The 18,902-nt window shown below is 41.2% G+C and overlaps 2 protein-coding genes across 2 annotated transcripts; both read left to right on the top strand.

The window, feature by feature from the left end:
- The first annotated feature begins 3,633 nt into the window (after positions 1-3,633).
- On the top strand, positions 3,634-8,391 carry LOC107110383 (protocadherin gamma-A6-like). The gene is made up of 2 exons (XM_015411159.1): positions 3,634-6,021; positions 8,371-8,391. The coding sequence occupies exons 1-2, from the start codon at positions 3,634-3,636 to the stop codon at positions 8,389-8,391; spliced, it is 2,409 nt and encodes an 802-aa protein (XP_015266645.1).
- Positions 8,392-9,409: 1,018 nt separating this feature from the next.
- LOC107110382 (protocadherin gamma-B5-like) lies at positions 9,410-11,908 on the top strand. The gene has a single exon (XM_015411158.1). It carries the CDS (start codon positions 9,410-9,412, stop codon positions 11,906-11,908), a length of 2,499 nt encoding a protein of 832 aa, XP_015266644.1.
- Positions 11,909-18,902: the final 6,994 nt, after the last annotated feature.

Raw genomic sequence — 18,902 nt, 5'->3', positions numbered from 1 at the left:
TGTGAAGGCAGTTATAGGCCCTGGTCACACTGGAGGCTTTGATCTGCAAGAGGGACGGATCAGGGGGGGGCATCAAGCAGGCGCGATCACACCGCAGCATCTGGGAAGCGGCACGCACCCTTCCCCGATCCGTCTCTTCCGGCCGAAGATGCGGATAACCACCCCCCCTACAAAACACTAGTACTTACCAGAAAAGCTGCAGCAGGGGCGGCCGTGTGATCGCTGGCACGCCTGTCTCTCCCGCAGCATGCGAGGTCCTGCCAAACTGCACATGCACATGCATGCGCAGTGGGCTTGCCTCGCTCTCCGGTCCGTGGCTTCCCCCTGGCATCTGATCATGCCGGGGAGGAACTGCGCGTCGGCTGGGGGGATCTGTCTGATCCCGCCGCCGCGCTTCTCTTTTGATGCGGCTCAAAAAAGCCACACTTCAGCTGCACCTTTCCCCCCAGTGTGATGGGGGGCCTCGATATGTGGCAAAACTGCTCCTGAAGTTTATAGGGATGGATAAACCGTCTAGAATCATGATGAAAACCCTTTATTAACCAACAGAAAAAGTTTTTAATATCTCTATTGTTAACGTATTATAAGGTTGCTAGGCTATCAGAACTAGGTGACTGGTTTGTTACTTGTTACTGGAATCCTGTTAGAATCCTTCATTAAGTAGCCTAGTTTGATTTTAAGAATGATATAGAGGTCCTCAGGTTACCTTACCTAAAGACCATCATAATTTGGGAACAGTTTCAGTCCTGTATCAGTCTTTTTATTGTTTCCAAATAGAACATCTAGAAATTTTCAGCTGCTCGAGATTATATATCAATGAGCTTCTAGTGTAGAAAGAAAAGGAAAGAAAGCAGTTTTACATCTGGGTTTGTCGGTTTTTTGTAACAAACACTTACTTGACTCTTTTGCTGTGGGAGATGTATATAAGTTGACTACTTAACAGGATCTTTTTAGAGATGGGCATTTCCTATCATATGAGAAAATTATAGAAATAATGGACAGAAGACCTATAATTTTTCATTGTTTGTAACTTCACCATATTTGATTTGAATAGATGAGAACTGTCCATATTAAAAAGTAAGACAGAGCTTGTGAGAACGATGGAGGATGGCTTATCTAATAAGATAGTATTGAATACTGTCTAATGTTGTTGAATCTAGATCATTTTCATGACTGTATGAGGAAAAGATATTGCACTAGAGATACCACAAACTGACACTAGATTTGGAGAAATGTTTGGTCAAGATTAATGTCAATAAACGTGAAGGAAAGCTTTATCAAAATACAGTTTCTGTGGTATCTTGTATCATATCAAAGATTTATTCTAATTCTGTAGACATAGGTTGGAGGTGTAAGGCTAACAAGATGGATCTTCACATATTTTGGAATTGTCCACAGATTAAAAGGTTTTGGTCTGTATTATAAATGAGATTTGTATAATATGACAGATTATTAACTATGAATCCTAAAGAAATATTACTATGGTAGCTGAGAGGGATGGGGGAAGAATTAGACATAGACATTTTCCTTATTTTGTTAATAACAGCTAAATTTTGTGTAGAAGCAACATGCTATAAAAATAAAATCCACTGTTGATTGAAGAACAGTCTGCATAATGCCTCTGATAGATTATTAGAGTAATGGTCAGTGTTCATCATGTATTGGAATGATAACTTTCAGGCTGTACCCTATGTATTTCTGAGTGGTAATGAAATCAGTGACTGTTTTTGTATATATGTGTTTGATATTTTTTGCAAGGTCATTATATATGATTTGTATGCTAATTAGAAGGTTTTTTTTAGACTATAGTAATATACAAACTATTGATTTTAAAAAGTTGGCACAGAACGTGTTGGAGGTGGGGGAGGAACATAGCATGTGGGAGGAGGAAAAAATGGGGAATCGTCATGCGTCAGCCTGAACCCCAGCTTGACCTCCAGTTGGAACAGAGCAACAAACAGGATGCTTTAAGAGAAGGGGTTTGCTCGGGTGAAACTGAACTTTAGGGAAGCAGCAGTGAATCGGCAGAAACCAGCACACAAGAAAAATTGAAGACTGGCTCATTGAAAACAGGTGATGCTGACTCACCAGCACATTCCAGCCCAGTCTCAACAGATGAAGGCCAGATGGTTACTATCAGTCCTCCCGCGTCACCCATGCTCTGCGGAAGGAGATGGTGAAAGCTTAGAGCAGAGCTTCAAGAAAGAAGGCAGAGCGCATGCCTCCTAGGCTGTCACCAGTTGCTTGAGGGTGATAAGTAATTGCAGGACTGCTTCTAAGTATCCAGTTGTCTCTGCCCATGGAGTGCCTTTCGTTCCTCACCACCTGCCTTTTTGAGAAGGAAAAGTTCTACATGTGATGTTTTCAAGGGAGAGATTTACTTCCAAGTTCCACAAAGACAAGACTGGGACCATATAGTTGCCCTCCATCCCTCCAGCTGGTGGTAAGTGAAGAAGCAAGCAGGTGGGCCAGGGGACAGCTAAGCTTGGTGGGGCAGTGCCCATTTGATCCAAAGGGCCAGCATCCCCTGCTTCCCTCATGGATAGCTCACCTTCCCCAACAAGCTCTAGTCCCATACTTGTTTGTATTTTCCATTGCTTTTCCTGCACTGCTTTTTGTATTCCACCCTCCCTTCTCCTTTTTTTATACCTCCCTTTATCAGCTGCTGTCCTGTCTTTGATCATTCATCTGACAGTAACACATGCAGTATACATATTTATTTCATATCTGGTTCACTTGCAAAGGAAGGTAAACGTGAGGATGTATCTAGCTGAAGTTATCGAGGGAAAAAGTAGAAAGAAAGTCCCGATAAGCAAAAGCTTATTTATGTAATTTCCCATCAAAATATCTTCTTACATATGTGGACAACACATGCTCATAAATGATGTATAAGCACAAAAGTTCATCCCAGATACTCCAAAGCACTTCCATGGAAATAAGCCTTTCATGGGCATCTGCTTGGCCACTACATGAAATAGGATGCTAGATGAGGCAGACCATTAATCTGATTCAGCACAGCTGATCTCATTATCTTGTGTCCTTAAAACCTGATAATATTAAATTACATCAAATTACATTACACTACATCAGCGGATCCATCTACATTTCAGGATAGCAGAGATTTTATGCCCAGTTACTACTCCAGTATCTTAGAATCCTGTGAGGGCCGATGGGTTACTTCTGAGAAACAAGACAAGTAAGGCAACATAAACAGAACCATGCCATCATTTTACATGCTTTTCTGCAGAGCCATTTCTAATCTAGACAAAGGATTGGTAAGATTTTTTTCATCACTAAAATTAGACAGGTACTATTGGGGCTTCGAAAGCATTTCCTTTAGTAAAAAAAGGATTGGTTCATGGAAATTCACTATGTATTTTATATTTGTAGTTTCCATTTGGGACTCTGGGTGTCGCTGTTCACCAATAAGGAAATGTTTTTCCCCTAAAAGATCCAGTTAATGAAGCACTGCAGTTGAAGACACAAGAACAAAATAGCGGAGAAATCAGACCTGAACTGGCATTACAGGGAATGAAACAGTAACAGCATTTATTTTACAAATAATCTAGAGGGACCTCCTTTCCTTTGAATCAGAACCAGAAGAACAAGAATCCCTTACCTTGCTGTAAGGAGATGGGAGAAACACAGGAGCAATGGAGCAGCATCAACAAAGGCACCCTACAATACCTAATCACACTGCTTGTGTGGAAGGCAGTTTCCGGGCAGATTCACTATTCCATTCCTGAAGAGATGCAGAAAGGCTCCTTTGTGGGGAATATTGCAAAAGATCTAGGAATGGATGGAAAGCATCTTTCAGAATATGGACTCCGGATCGTTACCAGGACAGGTACGATTCAGTATTTTGCTTTGAACTTCAACAGTGGCATTTTACAAACTTCAGAGAGGATAGACAGAGAGGTGATCTGTGGACAAGCAGAGAAGTGTACCTTGAATTTTCAGGTTATTATTGAGAGGAAATTAAAGATTTATGGAATAGTAGTGGAAATTCTAGATATTAATGATAATGATCCTCACTTCCCTCCATGGGAAGAGAAGCTGGAAATCAGTGAGACATCTGCATTGGGGTCCCATTTTGACCTTCCTCAAGCTGAAGATCCAGATCTAGGTATAAATTCAGTGCAGAGCTACCAACTCATAGGGAGTAACCATTTTTCTCTGCAAGTCCAAGTGGATGAAAATGGCATTAGACGCGCTGAATTGCTGTTGGATAAACCTTTGGACAGGGAGGAACAATCAGTTCATGATCTGATCCTCATAGCTTCTGATGGGGGAGATCCCATGAGATCTGGCACTGCTCAAATCCACGTAATTGTTTTAGATGCAAATGACAATGCTCCGGTTTTCAGCCAAACTGTCTATGAAGCATCAGTCACAGAAAATATTCCTAAAGAGTCCACAATAGTTACAGTAACAGCAGTTGATCTAGATGAAGGAATTAATGGGGAGATAAAATATCTATTCCATAAAATTACAAATAAAATTTTTCAGACATTTATCCTTAATTCTACAACTGGTGAAATAACTCTTGCAGGAAACCTTGATTATGAGGATTCATCCTTATATGAATTTGAGGTACAAGCCAAAGATGGGGGAGGCCTGAGTGACAAATCAAAAGTTGTGATTTTCATTATGGATTTGAATGACCATGCACCTGAATTAGAGGTAACCTATCTCACCAGTCACATCCTCGAGAACTCACCAATTGGAACTGTTGTTGCCATTCTAAATGTGCAAGATAGTGATTCAGGAAGCAATGGGGAGATCACATGCTCCATAGATCCAAGCCTCCCTTTTCAGCTGAAAAAATCCATGGATAACTTTTACAGTTTGGTGACAGATGGCGTCCTGGATAGAGAACAAGTGGCATCCTACAGTATCACCCTCACAGCTACTGACCATGGGATCCCTCCTCTTTCAACAGCAACTGTGATAGGTTTGAGCCTTTTAGACACAAATGACAATCCTCCCCTCTTTGCAGAATCAGCATATACAACTTATCTCCTCGAGAATAATTTGAGAGGGGCCTCCATCTTTTCCTTTAGAGCAAATGATCCTGACTGGGAAGAGAATTCCAGAATAACATATTCCACCATCACTGGACACGTTCAATCTCTTCTGTCATCATACCTCTCTATTAATTCTGAAAGTGGTGTTGTCTATGCACTGAGCTCTTTTGACTATGAAGAGATACGGGAGATCAACTTCTGGGTTAAGGCCCAAGATGGAGGCTCCCCACCACTCAGCTCCAATGTCTCAGTGACTCTCTTCATCCTGGATCAGAATGACAATGACCCCCAGATCTTGTACCCTTCTACCCCCACTGATGGCTCCACTGGAGTCGAGTTGGCTCCTCACTCTTCTGAGCCTGGATACCTAGTCACTAAAGTGGTGGCAGTGGATGCAGACTCTGGCCAGAATGGCTGGCTCTCCTATCAGTTACTCAAGGCCACAGAGCCAGGGCTCTTCTCCATAGGACTACACACTGGAGAGATCAGGACAGCCCGCTTCTTTCTGGACAAGGATGCTCTCAGGCAAAGCCTGGTGGTTTTAGTGAAGGACAATGGGCAACCCCCTCTTTCTGCCTCAGTCACGGTCACTGTGGTGTTGGCCGACAGCATCCCTGAAAGCCTCTCTGATATTAGCAGCATCTCAGCTCCTGCAGACCCCCAGTCGGACCTCACCTTCTACCTGGTGGTTGCTGTGGCTTTTGTCTCCTGCTTGTTTTTCACCTTCCTCCTTGTGTTGTTGGCCATCAGGGTGTACAGATGGAGAACTTCTCAGCTGTGTCATTCTGGGAGTATGAATTTCAATGGGGTTCCAGTCTCACAGTTTGTGGGTATTGATGGCGTGCGAGCTTTTCTTCACTCTTATTGTCAAGAGGTTTCTCTCACCACAGACTCTAGGAAAAACCAGTTTTGTAGTCAACAGACCTGTGACACAAATGATCCTATCCTAACTTTTGAAGATTTAAATCTTAACAATGGAGACCAAGTAGTCCAGGTGAGTTGTTGAATATGATTTTCATTTACTGTATTAATCTTGGGAGGGATTTCTCATTGGATTGTTCCGTTTGTTACCCTGAAGATCAATGAAGAAACCTGAGTGTTTCTGTTCTTATTCATAGAGCCGTGTCTGTGGATTTCTTTGAATTAGTTTTTAAGATTCATCAGTAAAAACTCCCTTGTTATCTCAGAACTGCACATGAACTAAAAGGCTTTTCAGTGCTTCTGTCTTGCTGAAAGAAAGTTTTGTAAATAATATTAAATATGAGCAGCAATTAGAGAGCTCATACTAGCTCTTGTGTCTAAGGTGCCTGCTCCAGTTCTGGCGTTGAAGTCACCGCCTAGTATAAAATGTGAACTGGGAAACTGGGAAGTTAAGACTTCAATGGAGGCTCCCAGAGAATCCCAGGAACTTCCGATAGGCTTATACTTAGAGTTATTTGGAGGAATATACACATTAATTCATATAACATTACCAAAATTAAAACCTTTGATTAGTATGGTTTGAAAATTACTCGGGCAACTGTTTTCCAATACTTGTAGTTCAACATCCAAATCTACTGTTATAAAAGTTGCCAATCCTCCAGAACCCCAACCTTTTGAACGGGATTTAACTGCGGGGACTTGTAAGGTCCTATAACCCTTAATAGAGAAATAATATTAAGTAAATTTACATGTATATCCTATTGTATTATCGAATCACTCTACATCCATTACTTGATTGCAGTCCTCAGTGAGTTGCTAAGTAGGTCAGTTTTATTCTCCTTTATTGCAAATAAAGAGGAAAGCTAGATGAAAGCCAGTAAGTTTGTTCCAGATACGACTGAGGTGCTATTTGTTGATAATATTGCCAGTGGGAATTTGTAGAGTAGGCCTGTACTGGTCATGAGTTCCCTTTCTCTTCAGGAGCAATTTCAGGCTTGGGGTGCTGTGAGACCCAACCCTAGAATTAGAAGCACGGGTCTCCTTTGTCTTTATATGGTACCTTTAACTGGCTTCAGAGGGTGTGTCAGTTGAGACCTGCCCTTGAGAGAGGTGATTTGATTGTCCGTGCATTGATTACATTGCTAATTGCAGTGTAGTCTGCATAGGGATACCTTTGAAGCCTGTTTAGAATATTAAATATTTTGGGGATATAGCAGTAAAGCTGGTTGCAGAAGTCAGTTATAGGGACCACATCTTATCCATTTGGGAAGATTTTTGCTGGCTGTCAGTTTTTTTATGCTGGTTATTATCTATTTCTAGGGTTCCCAAATCCCCCCAGGGGGCGGATTTCCCCCCGCTTTCAAGGCCCGATTCCCACTCCCGTGGAATCAGGGCCCGGGGGAAACCCCACCCCCGCGTGCGCGCCACCCGGAAGTGACGTCGCATGCTGGGGGCGGGGCCACACCATTTGAGGGGAAAACAAAGAGTGGCTGCCATTTGAGGGGAAAACGCTTTGTTTCCCCCTCAAATGGCATGGCCCCGCGTGCGACGTCACTTCTGGGTGACGTGCGACGTCACTTCTGGGTGACGCGCACGCGCGCACGATTTAGACGCCAGCCGGGAGCCCCCTGCTCCCGGCCAAAATCCATTTGGCAACCCTATCTATTTCGGTCTACACCGTGTGGAACTATGGTATCTAAAGGAATGCCTTCTCGCCCATGACTCTATCCACTGCTTAGAATCATGTCCTTGGCACCTATGTTGAGTGCCCCCAATGGAAGAATCAAGGAGGATGAGCACAGAGATGGTCCTCTTTTGGCACCAAGAGTATGGAATGCCTTGTCCACTGTTTATCACATAGGACCAGATTTGCAGTCTTTTAGGCACTGTGTGAAAACATCTTTATTTTCCTGAGCATCTTTGTAACTGTGTCTGTCCCCACCCCCCACAGAATTTTATCTACCCCCTCCTACCTTTCTATTCTTGCTGTTGGGTTTTTTTAAAAAAAGTTATGATGATGCTTTTCATGTTTTTATTTTTATCTGTTTTCAGTAATTTAGATTATTTCATGTGCTGGACTGTGTAATGTCTGCATATTTGTGTGTGTGTGCTTTTGTTTTTAAATTGATTATTGCACATGAGCAATAAATACATATTGGAAAGTTATTTTAGGAAGATGGTGGTAGGTTGCACCATGAGAGGTAAAGTAAAACCAAACAACTGGATGTCTTCAACAGAGCATCCCCCCTCCCTTCTTGTAATGACAATCTTTCATTTTTTTAAATGGAGTATTGGGTACTTCCTTCCATGTTCCTAAAAACTTGGAGTCTGTGAACTGAATTGTAGGGTGTGTGTTTTCTCTCCATCAATCCTCATTTTCTACCCATGATGTTTAACAATTTCCCCCCTTATTTCTCAATAGGAACTTGAACTTCACGTTTAAAAATTTTTCACAATGTACTGTGTTTTTTTTTCAAGATTCTGTACTTCAGATTTAAATTTTTTATTGCTAAAGAGTAGATAAAATTATGTACAACAACTGCTGAAATTTTATTTTTTAGAATTAAGCAGCTAATGAGAAATACTTAGAAAATAGGAAATGTATGTGATGCTTTATGCAACAATCCTATATACAGTTACAAGGAAATGTTCCATTGAACGCAACTGAGTTTAGATCTGAATTTAGGACTGCACTTCATGTCAGATATTATAAAACTGCAGCTGAATATTCTTACAGTGTGCTTGGCAATGAACAAGATGCCCACTTTACTCACTTTCTCAAACTGCAGGAATCTCAAAGGATCTCTGTCATTATAACTTCCTTGACATCCCAAATCTCTTTGAAAAAATATTATAGTTTAAATGTATAGATAGCATATATCATCTGATGTATTTGTTGCTCAAAAATCTGGTTCATCAAATTGCAATTTTCACAAGCTATATTTCTTGTAAGTGTATATCTTCTAGGTATATTAATTTTAATGGTCTCTCCTTGTGCTACATTCCTGTGCATATTTTAAAACTTAATAGAAATACCATATGTTACTAAGAAATCCAGAAGTGCCATGTTTTCTGCTGTGTACACTGCAACCAACATACAGTCAACTAGGCTGTGAAGTGGAAAGTCTATGGATCTCTCCTTAATAAAAGCATGAATATCTGTCTGGAACTTTACATCTTGAAAACATGTCCATTTGATGGAATATATGCTAAACAGATTGAGCAGAAAAAGCAGGGAAGAGCTGTTCTCCCAGTGAACTCAGAGTGTCGCTGTTGGACAAGATGGGAATAATATTAGATCATTAGTTGAGGCTCCTGCAGTATTATCCGTCTGTTACACAGAAAAGGAAAGAAGAAGGAAACTGCTTTATTTTAAAAGCTCCCCCAGAATTGAAATCCTCTTCCTTTCTCGGGGCCATCAGGTAATAAGAACTAAATTTCAGTTTTCTTACAGCCAAGCGATGGATTGCTTACAAATATTAGACTCTGGAAAGGCAGCTCTGAAAATGAGGGTGATGGAAATTAAACACACAGAAAGAACAAGGGAGATCAAGAGGCAAGTACTCTTTTTGTGCATATTCTTGTCTTTTTTCTGTCGGGTGAGGTCTGAGCAGGTTCGCTATTCAGTTCTGGAAGAAACAGAAAAGGGATCAGTTGTGGGGAATCTTCCCAAAGATTTGGGATTGGATGCAAGAGAGCTATCAAAACGCAAGATCAGTATTTCTTCAGAAAAGCCATATTTCACTCTTAATGAACAAAATGGCAACCTGTATGTGAATGAGAGGATAGACCGGGAAGAAATTTGTGGGAAATCACCCTCTTGTGTCCTAAAATTAGAGGCTGTTGTGCATAATCCTATGAATATCTTCCACATACATGTTTTCATTGATGATATCAATGATAATGCCCCCCATTTCCAAGAAGAAAATATCATACTTAAAGTTAGTGAATCAAGCCCACCAGGAGCTCAGTTTTCCCTTGGAAATGCTGAAGATGATGACATTGGGATCAACTCCCTCCAGACTTACCAGTTGAGCTCAACTCCTTATTTCAAACTAGATTTTAAAGAGAATGAACATGGTGATAAATATGCAGACTTAATATTGCAGAAACAACTGGACAGGGAAAAAGAACATACACTCCACTTGGTCCTTACAGCTCTGGACGGTGGAAAGCCAGCAAAAACTGGAACCACCAACATATTGGTAACAGTTATTGATACTAATGACAATATGCCTATCTTCACCCAAACTGTCTATAAGGTGAACCTGAAAGAGAATGCACCCAAAGGAACTTCTGTGTTGCAAGTTAAAGCATCTGACCTTGATGAAGGATCAAATGCTGATATTGTTTATTCATTCAACAAAATCCCAGAAAAAGTGAGACAGAAATTCAACCTAAATCCCCGAGATGGAATCATTACACTTAAGGAGATGATAGACTATGAGGAAAGTCAAATTTACATGTTGACAGTTCAGGCTACTGATGGAGGTGGTTTAGTGTCATATTGTAAAGCAGAGATTGTGATTCTTGATGTGAATGACAATCCTCCAGAAGTGGTACTTACTTCTGTATCCAGTACAGTTCTTGAAGACTCCATGCCTGGAACCGTTATTGCTTTGTTCAAAGTTCATGACCCAGATTCTGGGGAGAACGGGGAAGTCACTTGCCAATTTAGAGACCTTGTGCCTTTCCAAATAGTTTCATCTTCAGATAATTATTTCAAACTCCTCACAGATAGTTATCTTGATAGAGAAAGGGCTTCAGAATACAATATTACAATCACAGCAACAGATAAGGGCATCCCTCCTCTCTCCACATACAAAACCATCTCTCTACAGATCTCGGATATCAATGATAACCCTCCAGCCTTTGAAAAGTTTTCCTATACTGCCTATGTGCCAGAGAACAACCCATCTGGATCTTCCATTTTCAGTGTCAAGGCCTCTGACCCAGATGAGGATCACAATGCACAAATCACTTACTCAATCCTCAAGAGCAACATTGAAGACGTGCCTCTCTCCTCCTACCTCTCTATTAATTCTGAGACTGGCACCATTTATGCACAGCGCTCCTTTGACTATGAGCAATTCAGGGAGTTCCAGATTCAAGTGCAGGCCCAAGATGGAGGCTCCCCCTCCCTCAATAGCAGTACCACAATGAGAGTATGTATTCTGGATATGAATGATAACACTCCACAGATCCTCTATCCTTCCCAAGGGACTGAAAGTTCATCTTTGTTTGAGATGGTGCCTCGGTCAGCTGAATCTGGTTATCTGGTGACGAAAGTGGTGGCAGTGGATGCTGACTCTGGACACAATGCCTGGCTCTCTTTCCACCTGCTGCAGGCCACAGAACCTTCTCTTTTCACCATTGGGTCCCACACAGGAGAGATCAAAACAGCCCGAGCATTACTGGAGAGGGAAGCTGTGAAGCAGAGGCTGGTCATTATGGTGAAGGATAACGGACAATCTCCTCTCTCAGCAACCGTGACTCTGAACCTCGTCTTTGCTGAGAACTTCCAAGAGGCGCTTCCAGAAATGGACACTCAGCCCAGTGACTCAGACTATCAGTCTGATCTCCAGTTTTATTTGGTTCTGGCCTTGGCCTTGGTGTCCTTCCTATTCCTTGTGACAGTAACACTGACCATTATGATAAAACTTCGACAGTCAAAGAATCCCACCTTTCTTCAGTGCTTTATTCCCGATGCGAAGACTGGTGCCATTTTTCCTCCCAATTATGAGGATGGAACTTTGCCATATTCATACCAGGTCTGCCTGTCTTCTGAATCCAGGAGAAATGAGTTAACTTTCCTGCAGCCAACTGTCCAAGTAGCAGAAAATATCCTCAACAGCTTAAACTCCGATAATCCTCTGATGTTTAATGGGGGGAAAAAATTAGATGGTGAGGCGAATGAGGGCATGGTGAGTTTATTACCCTTTCTTTATAACTTAATTTGATTTTATATCTTCTGTTTGACGAATATTTCTAGTGGAAACTTCTCCACAAAAGATATGTACATATTAACAGGACAGAATAAATTGAAAACATTCACTGAACTAAGAGAAAAATTAACATAAAAATTAATAAGATCAGATTTGATTACTCAGTGATATGGAAATACGATATAAAGTGTCACTTTGAGCTTGGTTTCTTGGAATAATGGTATTAAGTAGAGATGGTACTAAAATAACTCTATGAATGTTTTATAGTAATATTTGATTTCCTCTTTCTCATATTCTTACTGCTAATGTTTTCACTGATACATAATATTTCCAGAACAGTTAGTTGGCATATACCCATTTTTCTCAATTATGTTCCAATGAACACTCTATGTATACTTACTGTGATGTACCATTAAATTTAGTGGGACTTACTTTTCAGTTGCGGCCAGGCAACATATTCTTTTCCTTAATTTTGTTCAATAACTGGTATTGCTTTCTGTTAGGTGTACAAAAAGACACCACTCTCCGTTGCAGTATAAAACAATGCGTGATACTCAAATTCCATTGCCTGGGCAAGCTCAGTAACAGAAACCTATAATTTTTTTAAAGAGGTTTAAGGACCATAAACAGTTTGTAATCCTATTAGGAAAAAAACCACAGTGGCAGTGGAATGCATTAAGTGAGGTATGCTTTGTATAGCCTTTATCGATTTAAGGACTGCATTTGATTCTATACCTAGAGAGTTTCTGTGGACCAAACTTCATGGGTCTTCCATAATTTGCAGACTTGTGTATTTACTTAAGCTATTAGCCCACTGCTCGTGTTCATTGTGGCCTTGAGAGGCAACTGACTAAGGACATCCTTTCGTCCTTGGGAATGAACCAGTGTTGCCTGTTGGCTCCTCTCTTAATTAATCTCCATGTTAATGATATTGCAGGGGCCTTAGCAGTGGTGTATTCCCATGCCCCTGTCTAGTTACCAGCTGAATCCTGTTGTTACTGTGCAGGTGATGCCTTCTATCTTGATCGCTAGTGAGTCTGCATAGATTGCTAGAGGCATTGCAGAACTATTACTTGGTAATAAATTGTGAAAAATGTAAAGTTATGGATTTTTCTGAGAACTTCTCAGCCCAGGCAACGCTCCTGGAAGTTGAACCATCAGCCAACTGAGCAAGGGTCCCAGTTTCTTATCTAGGTATTATTTTTCAAGCTTCCCTGTCATGGAAAGCTCACAAAGAGTGTGCTCTGCTTTTAGTGGCCAGCTCCATGGCGGCTGCTTGTCACTTTTTTTTTCTTTGCTGGGTATTGGATTGTTCCTTTAGCAATTGAAGTCTTTAGGACTAAAGTCCTGTCTCAGCTTTTGTATGGTGTGGCCATTTGGATCACTGGAGTGGCTAGTTCTATTGATAGACCTTTAGAGCTGAATTCTTCATTGTGTTGCCTCTGTAGTTTTCCAGTCGGCACTGGGCTTGGGATCAGGCGAATGCCAAGCTTGGAAGCTGGCTTTTAACTTTTATTTGAAGGTCTTGTTTTCTGAAGATGTTGGTAGTTTTCTTTCCCTTTTATGTTTCACATTGGCAGTCCAATCTTAAATCCAAACATTCTTTTTTAGGGCTGTTCCCTTGGTTCCTCTTTTGGCCCACAGGCTGCTAGACTTTCCTTTGATAGAGCACTGGAGGCATTTGACCATCAGTTGGCTCTTGGTAGGGCTTGTAGAATATGTTCTAAGTTGTTATTTGGTCTTACACCAACTCTCAATGTTCCGTCTTATTTTCATCAACAAAAAGAGCAATCCTAAGCAGGTCTACTCAAGAGTCCTACTCATCTCTATTCACTGGTTCTTACACCCAGGAAAGTGTTTTTAGGATGACACTGAAAATGTCCCAACTGGACAAGTTAAATGCTTTCCTCTCTTGTGTGCTTTAATCAGATACATCACATGTGTGTGGGTTTGGGCAATTGAAACTTTATCCTATATTGTCTTTGTGTGTTGGCTGCCCCTTTGAGAGATCTGTGGATACAACCAGTGATACTTCCCAAGGTTCCTCTTTTTTCTATGTATTTTTTGCTCATTGACACTGATCCTGGTATTGCTTAGGCTCTGGTTAAATTTCTGGCAGCAGTGACTTCTATATGAGGAATCTGTTTTGGATAATTCATTACGTAGCCTAGTTTGATTTAAAGAAAATTAGACTACCTCAGGTTATCTCAGATCCATCACTATTTGGAGGCAGTATAAATCTGTTTTATGTCTGGGTTTTGTTTGTTTACCCTTAACATCTCATTTTTATAAGAATTACTGAACTCTCTACTACTTTGGGAGATGTGTCATTATGGGAAGTATAGAAGTTGATTGCAGGATCTTTTTAAAGACGGGCATTTTCTGTCGTATGAGGAAATTATAGAATATTTCAATATTTATAACATTGTCATATTGATTTTACATTGTTGGAAATGGAGTCAGTATTAAGAAGCAAGGCAGAGCCTGAGAGGATGATGGAGCCCAGCTTATAAGAGACTATTGAATACTTTCATGTGTATATGTGGGAAAGATATTGCACAAACTGAATGGAATTGGGTTGGGAGAAAGGTTTGATCAAGACTAGTATCAATGGGTGTTAAGGAAAGCCTTGTCAAAATACGATTTTGGTGGTATTGTACATCACAGCACTTACCAAAGATTTATTTTAATTCCTTATATGTAGTTTGGAGGTATAAGGCCAACAAAGCTGATCTTATTTTGGAGCTGCCCACAGATTAAATGTTTGGGTCTATATTATAGATGAGATTTATATGACAGGTTATTTATTATGTATGAACTCTAAAAGACATTATTAGGTGAGTGGACATTTTCTTTAACTTGTTAATAACGGCTGAAGATTGTATAGCAGCAAAGGGATATATTGATGAATGGTGTGCTATGGAAAGTTGATAATGATAAAGCTGGTTACGTGTGGGCTAAATGGTGCAACTGTTGGATGGATTCATGGTTGGTTGAAAAATCGTACCCAACGAGTGCTCATAAATGGCTCTGCGTCTACGTGGAGGGAAGTTTCGAGTGGAGTGCTGCAGGGCTCGGTCCTAGGCCCGGTGTTGTTCAATGTTTTTATAAATGACCTGGAGGAAGACATCGAGGGGATGCTTATCAAATTTGCATATGACACGAAGTTAGGTGGGATTGCTAATTCTGAAGAAGACAGAGTCAGGATTCAAAATGATCTAGATAGGCTGGAACAGTGGGCTGAGACAAAAAAAAAATGAATTTCAATAGAGATAAATGCAAAGTCCTACACTTAGGTACAAAAAATGAAAGGAATAAATATAGAATGGGAGGGACTTGGCTTGACAGCAGCACATGTGAAAGGGATCTAGGTGTTCTGGTTGATCACAGGCTAAACATGAGCCTGCAGTGCGATGTGGCTGTGAAGAAAGCTAATGCAATCTTAGGATGCATTAACAGAAGCATTGTGTCCAGATTAAGGGAGGTGGTAGTTCTGCTCTATTCTGCTATGGTCAGGCCTCACCTGGAGTCCTGTGTCCAGTTTCGGGAACCACATTTTAGGAAGGATGTTGACAAGCTCGAGCGTGTCCAGAAGAGGGCAAACAGGATGGTGAGAGGATTGGAATCCAAGACTTATGAGGAAAGGCTGAAAGAGTTGGGTATGTTTAGCCTGGGAAAGAGAAGGCTTAGAGGGGACATGATTCCAGTGTTCAAGTATTTGAAGGGCTGTCATGTAGAAGATGGAGCAGATCTATTCTCTCTTGCTCCGGATTGCAAGACTAGATCTAATAGGTGGAAATTACAAGGGAGTCGTTACCGGCTAAATATCAGGAGAAACTTCCTAACTGTAAGAGTGGTTGAGCAGTGGAACAGTCTGCCTTGGGAGGGGGTGGATGCTCCTTCGCTGGATGTTTTCAAGCGGAGGCTGGACGACCATCTTTCGGGTATGTTGTAGGTATGTAGGGCTATCTTTCAGTATACTCCTGCAGTATACTCCTGCAGGGTTGGACTAGATGACCTGTAAGGTCCCTTCCAATTCTAACATTCTATGATTCTATGTGAAATCTAAACACCTGGCTAATAATACCTCTGATGGATTTATAGAAAAAGGGTTAGTGTTCATCATGTATTGGAAGGATAATGTTTAGGATACCATTGCAACCCATGTGTTTATGATTCATAATTGGAGTGTTTGGTGTTTTGTTGTTAAGTCATAATAACACGATACATCTATTTCATAGTTTTCAGAGGGATTATATAATAATTAAAAGTGTTTAAAGTTATACAAATCAGTGATTTTAAAAAGCGGTCACAGAGCTTGCTGTAGTTGAGAGTGGCACATGGCATGTGGGTGGAAGAAGAATGAAGCAGCACTCCACACAGAAGATCTGGGCCACTGTGAATGAGAACCAGGGAATTGCCTCCAAACTGAAGGTGAAGGATTATTTGGTTAGCAGAGTACTCAAGGAACATAACACAGCAGAGCCTATCTGGTTTGTGTGTGCTGACAAGAAACAAAGTTACATGTGGAGCCTCTTTATCTTTGCAAAACTAATATGAATCCTTATTGTAAGGAACTATATTCTATACAGGATAGAGTAGAGATAGGATTCTAATCTAGTCTAAGTAGCTAGGATGGATAGAGTTGCAGGAAGCATGTCCTGCCCTCATGGTCCCAAGATGGAGAAGGCTAGCATAGTGTGGAAAGAAAGTGTCAGCCTGGAAAGAACAGAGATTCCCTGAGAGTAGCAATCTACATATCAAAGGGACGGCATCAGAGCATTAAAAGGGAAGGATGATCAAGGTCCTGGCCTACCTATCTCTCTGGCTCTCTGTAGTCCCCCTCTGAAGTCTGAGGCTAAGAGACAGCACAAAGTCCTTCACTTCCAACAGAAGGGACCTAAGATGCACAGGTGGCCTTGGGCAAGCAAGAAAAAAGGTAGAGTGCACATACCATGTTTTAAAAGTTTTCATGTGACACCTCAGTGAGTGAAAGATGAGCACTGTGATTCAACCCAATAAACAAACCTGCTCCAGATGTTGATTCCGCTCCTTTTCAGAGTGTCGAAACAGGCCTACTAGTGTTGATGTGTCATTGGAGTGGCAAATGTTCAACACGACTGAACTTCCTTTCCTTTCATACTTGAGCATATGAAATGGCAGGAAGAGAGGGTAGTCATGATAGTCTGTTGTAGCAAAGTAAAACAGAAATCAAGTGGCACCTTTAAGACCAGCTAAGTTTATTTCAGCTTAAGTTTTCATGAGACAAACTTCACTTCTGTTTTACTTAACATTTAAAATATTAGTCAGATGAAATACTTTATTATTTAAATGTATTTTCTTCTAGGATTTTCGTAGTCGATATTTCAAAGGACATATTACATGTGGAACATTCCCTCACCCTCACAGTTTTTAAATTAAAATAGGAATAAATATGTTGACCACTGGAAACAGTCTGGTCCTAGTGAATAGTCATGTGACTTTTTCATAGGTATTCTGTTTTAATGTGACCTGTAAGTCAAATGGAGAATATGCAGAAATGTTGGTAACTGTGAACTTTGAACTTTTCCATTACAGCTGGGGGATTACGCACAAACTGCCAGCATGAAAAAGGAATTTTATATATCACAATTGTGTACATAAAATATATTTATGCATTTGAGATAGTTTCTATACTGCCTTTTCAGAGTCCTGCTATAGACAGCTTACTATTAAACTGTCCGTATTAAAAACTGTCCATGTTGACCAGGCAATGTACTGAAAAACTCCTTATAATTTACCTGCTTGCCGCCACCACCACCGAGTAACTGCAGAGCAGGACCGCCGGGTTGGGCCGACTGGCCATCTGGAACATCTTGGCCCATGGCATCCCCCCTCTTGATCCCACCGCGATATACAATAGGGAGTGAGTATTTTAGTTCCTAATGTATCCTGCAAGATGTGAGTTTTTGTTTTAATTGTTTTAACTTGTTCTATTTTTATTGCACTTGGTGCCTTAACTGTTTTAATCCTGTTGTGTTTTATTGCACAGTTGTGCCTATGTAAGCCGCCCTGAGCCCGCTTGCGGGGAGGGCGGGGTCTGTGAAATTAAATAAATAAATAAATAAATAAATTGCGCATCACATGGAGACTATACGTATAGACTAGGCAATGTCTGAAATACCATGGACAGTCTGTCACTTTTTTACTTGCACATTTTCCATGCTGCCCCTCACAGTAATTATAATACATGTGTCAATCCTTTGTCAAATACATTAGAATCTGCCCCCCCAAAAAAAATTGCCATTAAGGAGCAAACAGTTCTTAAAAACTGGCTTTCAAAGCAGGTGCTGATACCAGTGTTCCCTCTAAGCTGAGTTAGTGTGAGCTAGCTCACAGTTTTTTAGCCTCCGGCTCACACATTTTTGTCTTAGCTCAGGATGGACGGCTCCAGAGCACACTAATTTATGCAGCAGCCAAATTGCTCGCTCATGACTTTAATGCTGGTAGCTCACAAAGTAGAATTTTTCCTCACAAGACTCCATAGCTTAGAGGGAGCTTTGACTGGTACCCATTGGGGATGGCGGGAGGGAAGGGAGAGGACTGTGCATAACTAATCTGCAAAACAAACAAAAATTGGACATTAGCTACCTTTTATCTCACGGTGTGTTTTTATACACGGCTTTCCTCCTCTGCAAATAGGCCGTTAATGCACCAACTGATCAAACCTTAGCAAATACTGAACTGAATGAACAGCCGGGGAAAGTCCCCCCCCCCCAGCTCCTCACAACAATAGTCATTCCCATGCCTTCCTCACCAGAGTGTAGCCACCTCAACAGAAGGAAAGACTCCTGCCCCAGCTTCTCCTTTACTAGGAACAGCAAAAGCCGCACCAGCGACCAAGTGTACTTGGCCAGACCATGCATATTCACCCAGCAGGCTGGCTTCTCATTAGCCAGTGTGAAGGCCTCCGTTGTCCTTCTGAGCCTCTGACTGGATGTAAGAAGAATCCATCAACCAGGCCTCTCCA

The sequence above is a fragment of the Gekko japonicus genome, unplaced genomic scaffold, assembly GCF_001447785.1.
Source record: "Gekko japonicus isolate JY-2015 unplaced genomic scaffold, Gekko_japonicus_V1.1 scaffold834, whole genome shotgun sequence".
NCBI lineage: Eukaryota > Metazoa > Chordata > Lepidosauria > Squamata > Gekkonidae > Gekko > Gekko japonicus.
The sequence above is the reverse complement of the archived record's forward strand: the minus strand, read 5'-3'. Positions and strand labels throughout refer to the sequence as shown.

Bases quoted from the DNA above. Each gene is read 5' to 3' on its own strand.
- LOC107110383 (XM_015411159.1), top strand. From the start codon at position 3,634: ATGGGAGAAACACAGGAGCAATGGAGCAGCATCAACAAAGGCACCCTA. The intron at 6,022-8,370 runs GTGAGTTGTTGA...ATTTCTCAATAG, and splicing joins ATGGAGACCAAGTAGTCCAG to GAACTTGAACTTCACGTTTA.
- LOC107110382 (XM_015411158.1), top strand. From the start codon at position 9,410: ATGGATTGCTTACAAATATTAGACTCTGGAAAGGCAGCTCTGAAAATG.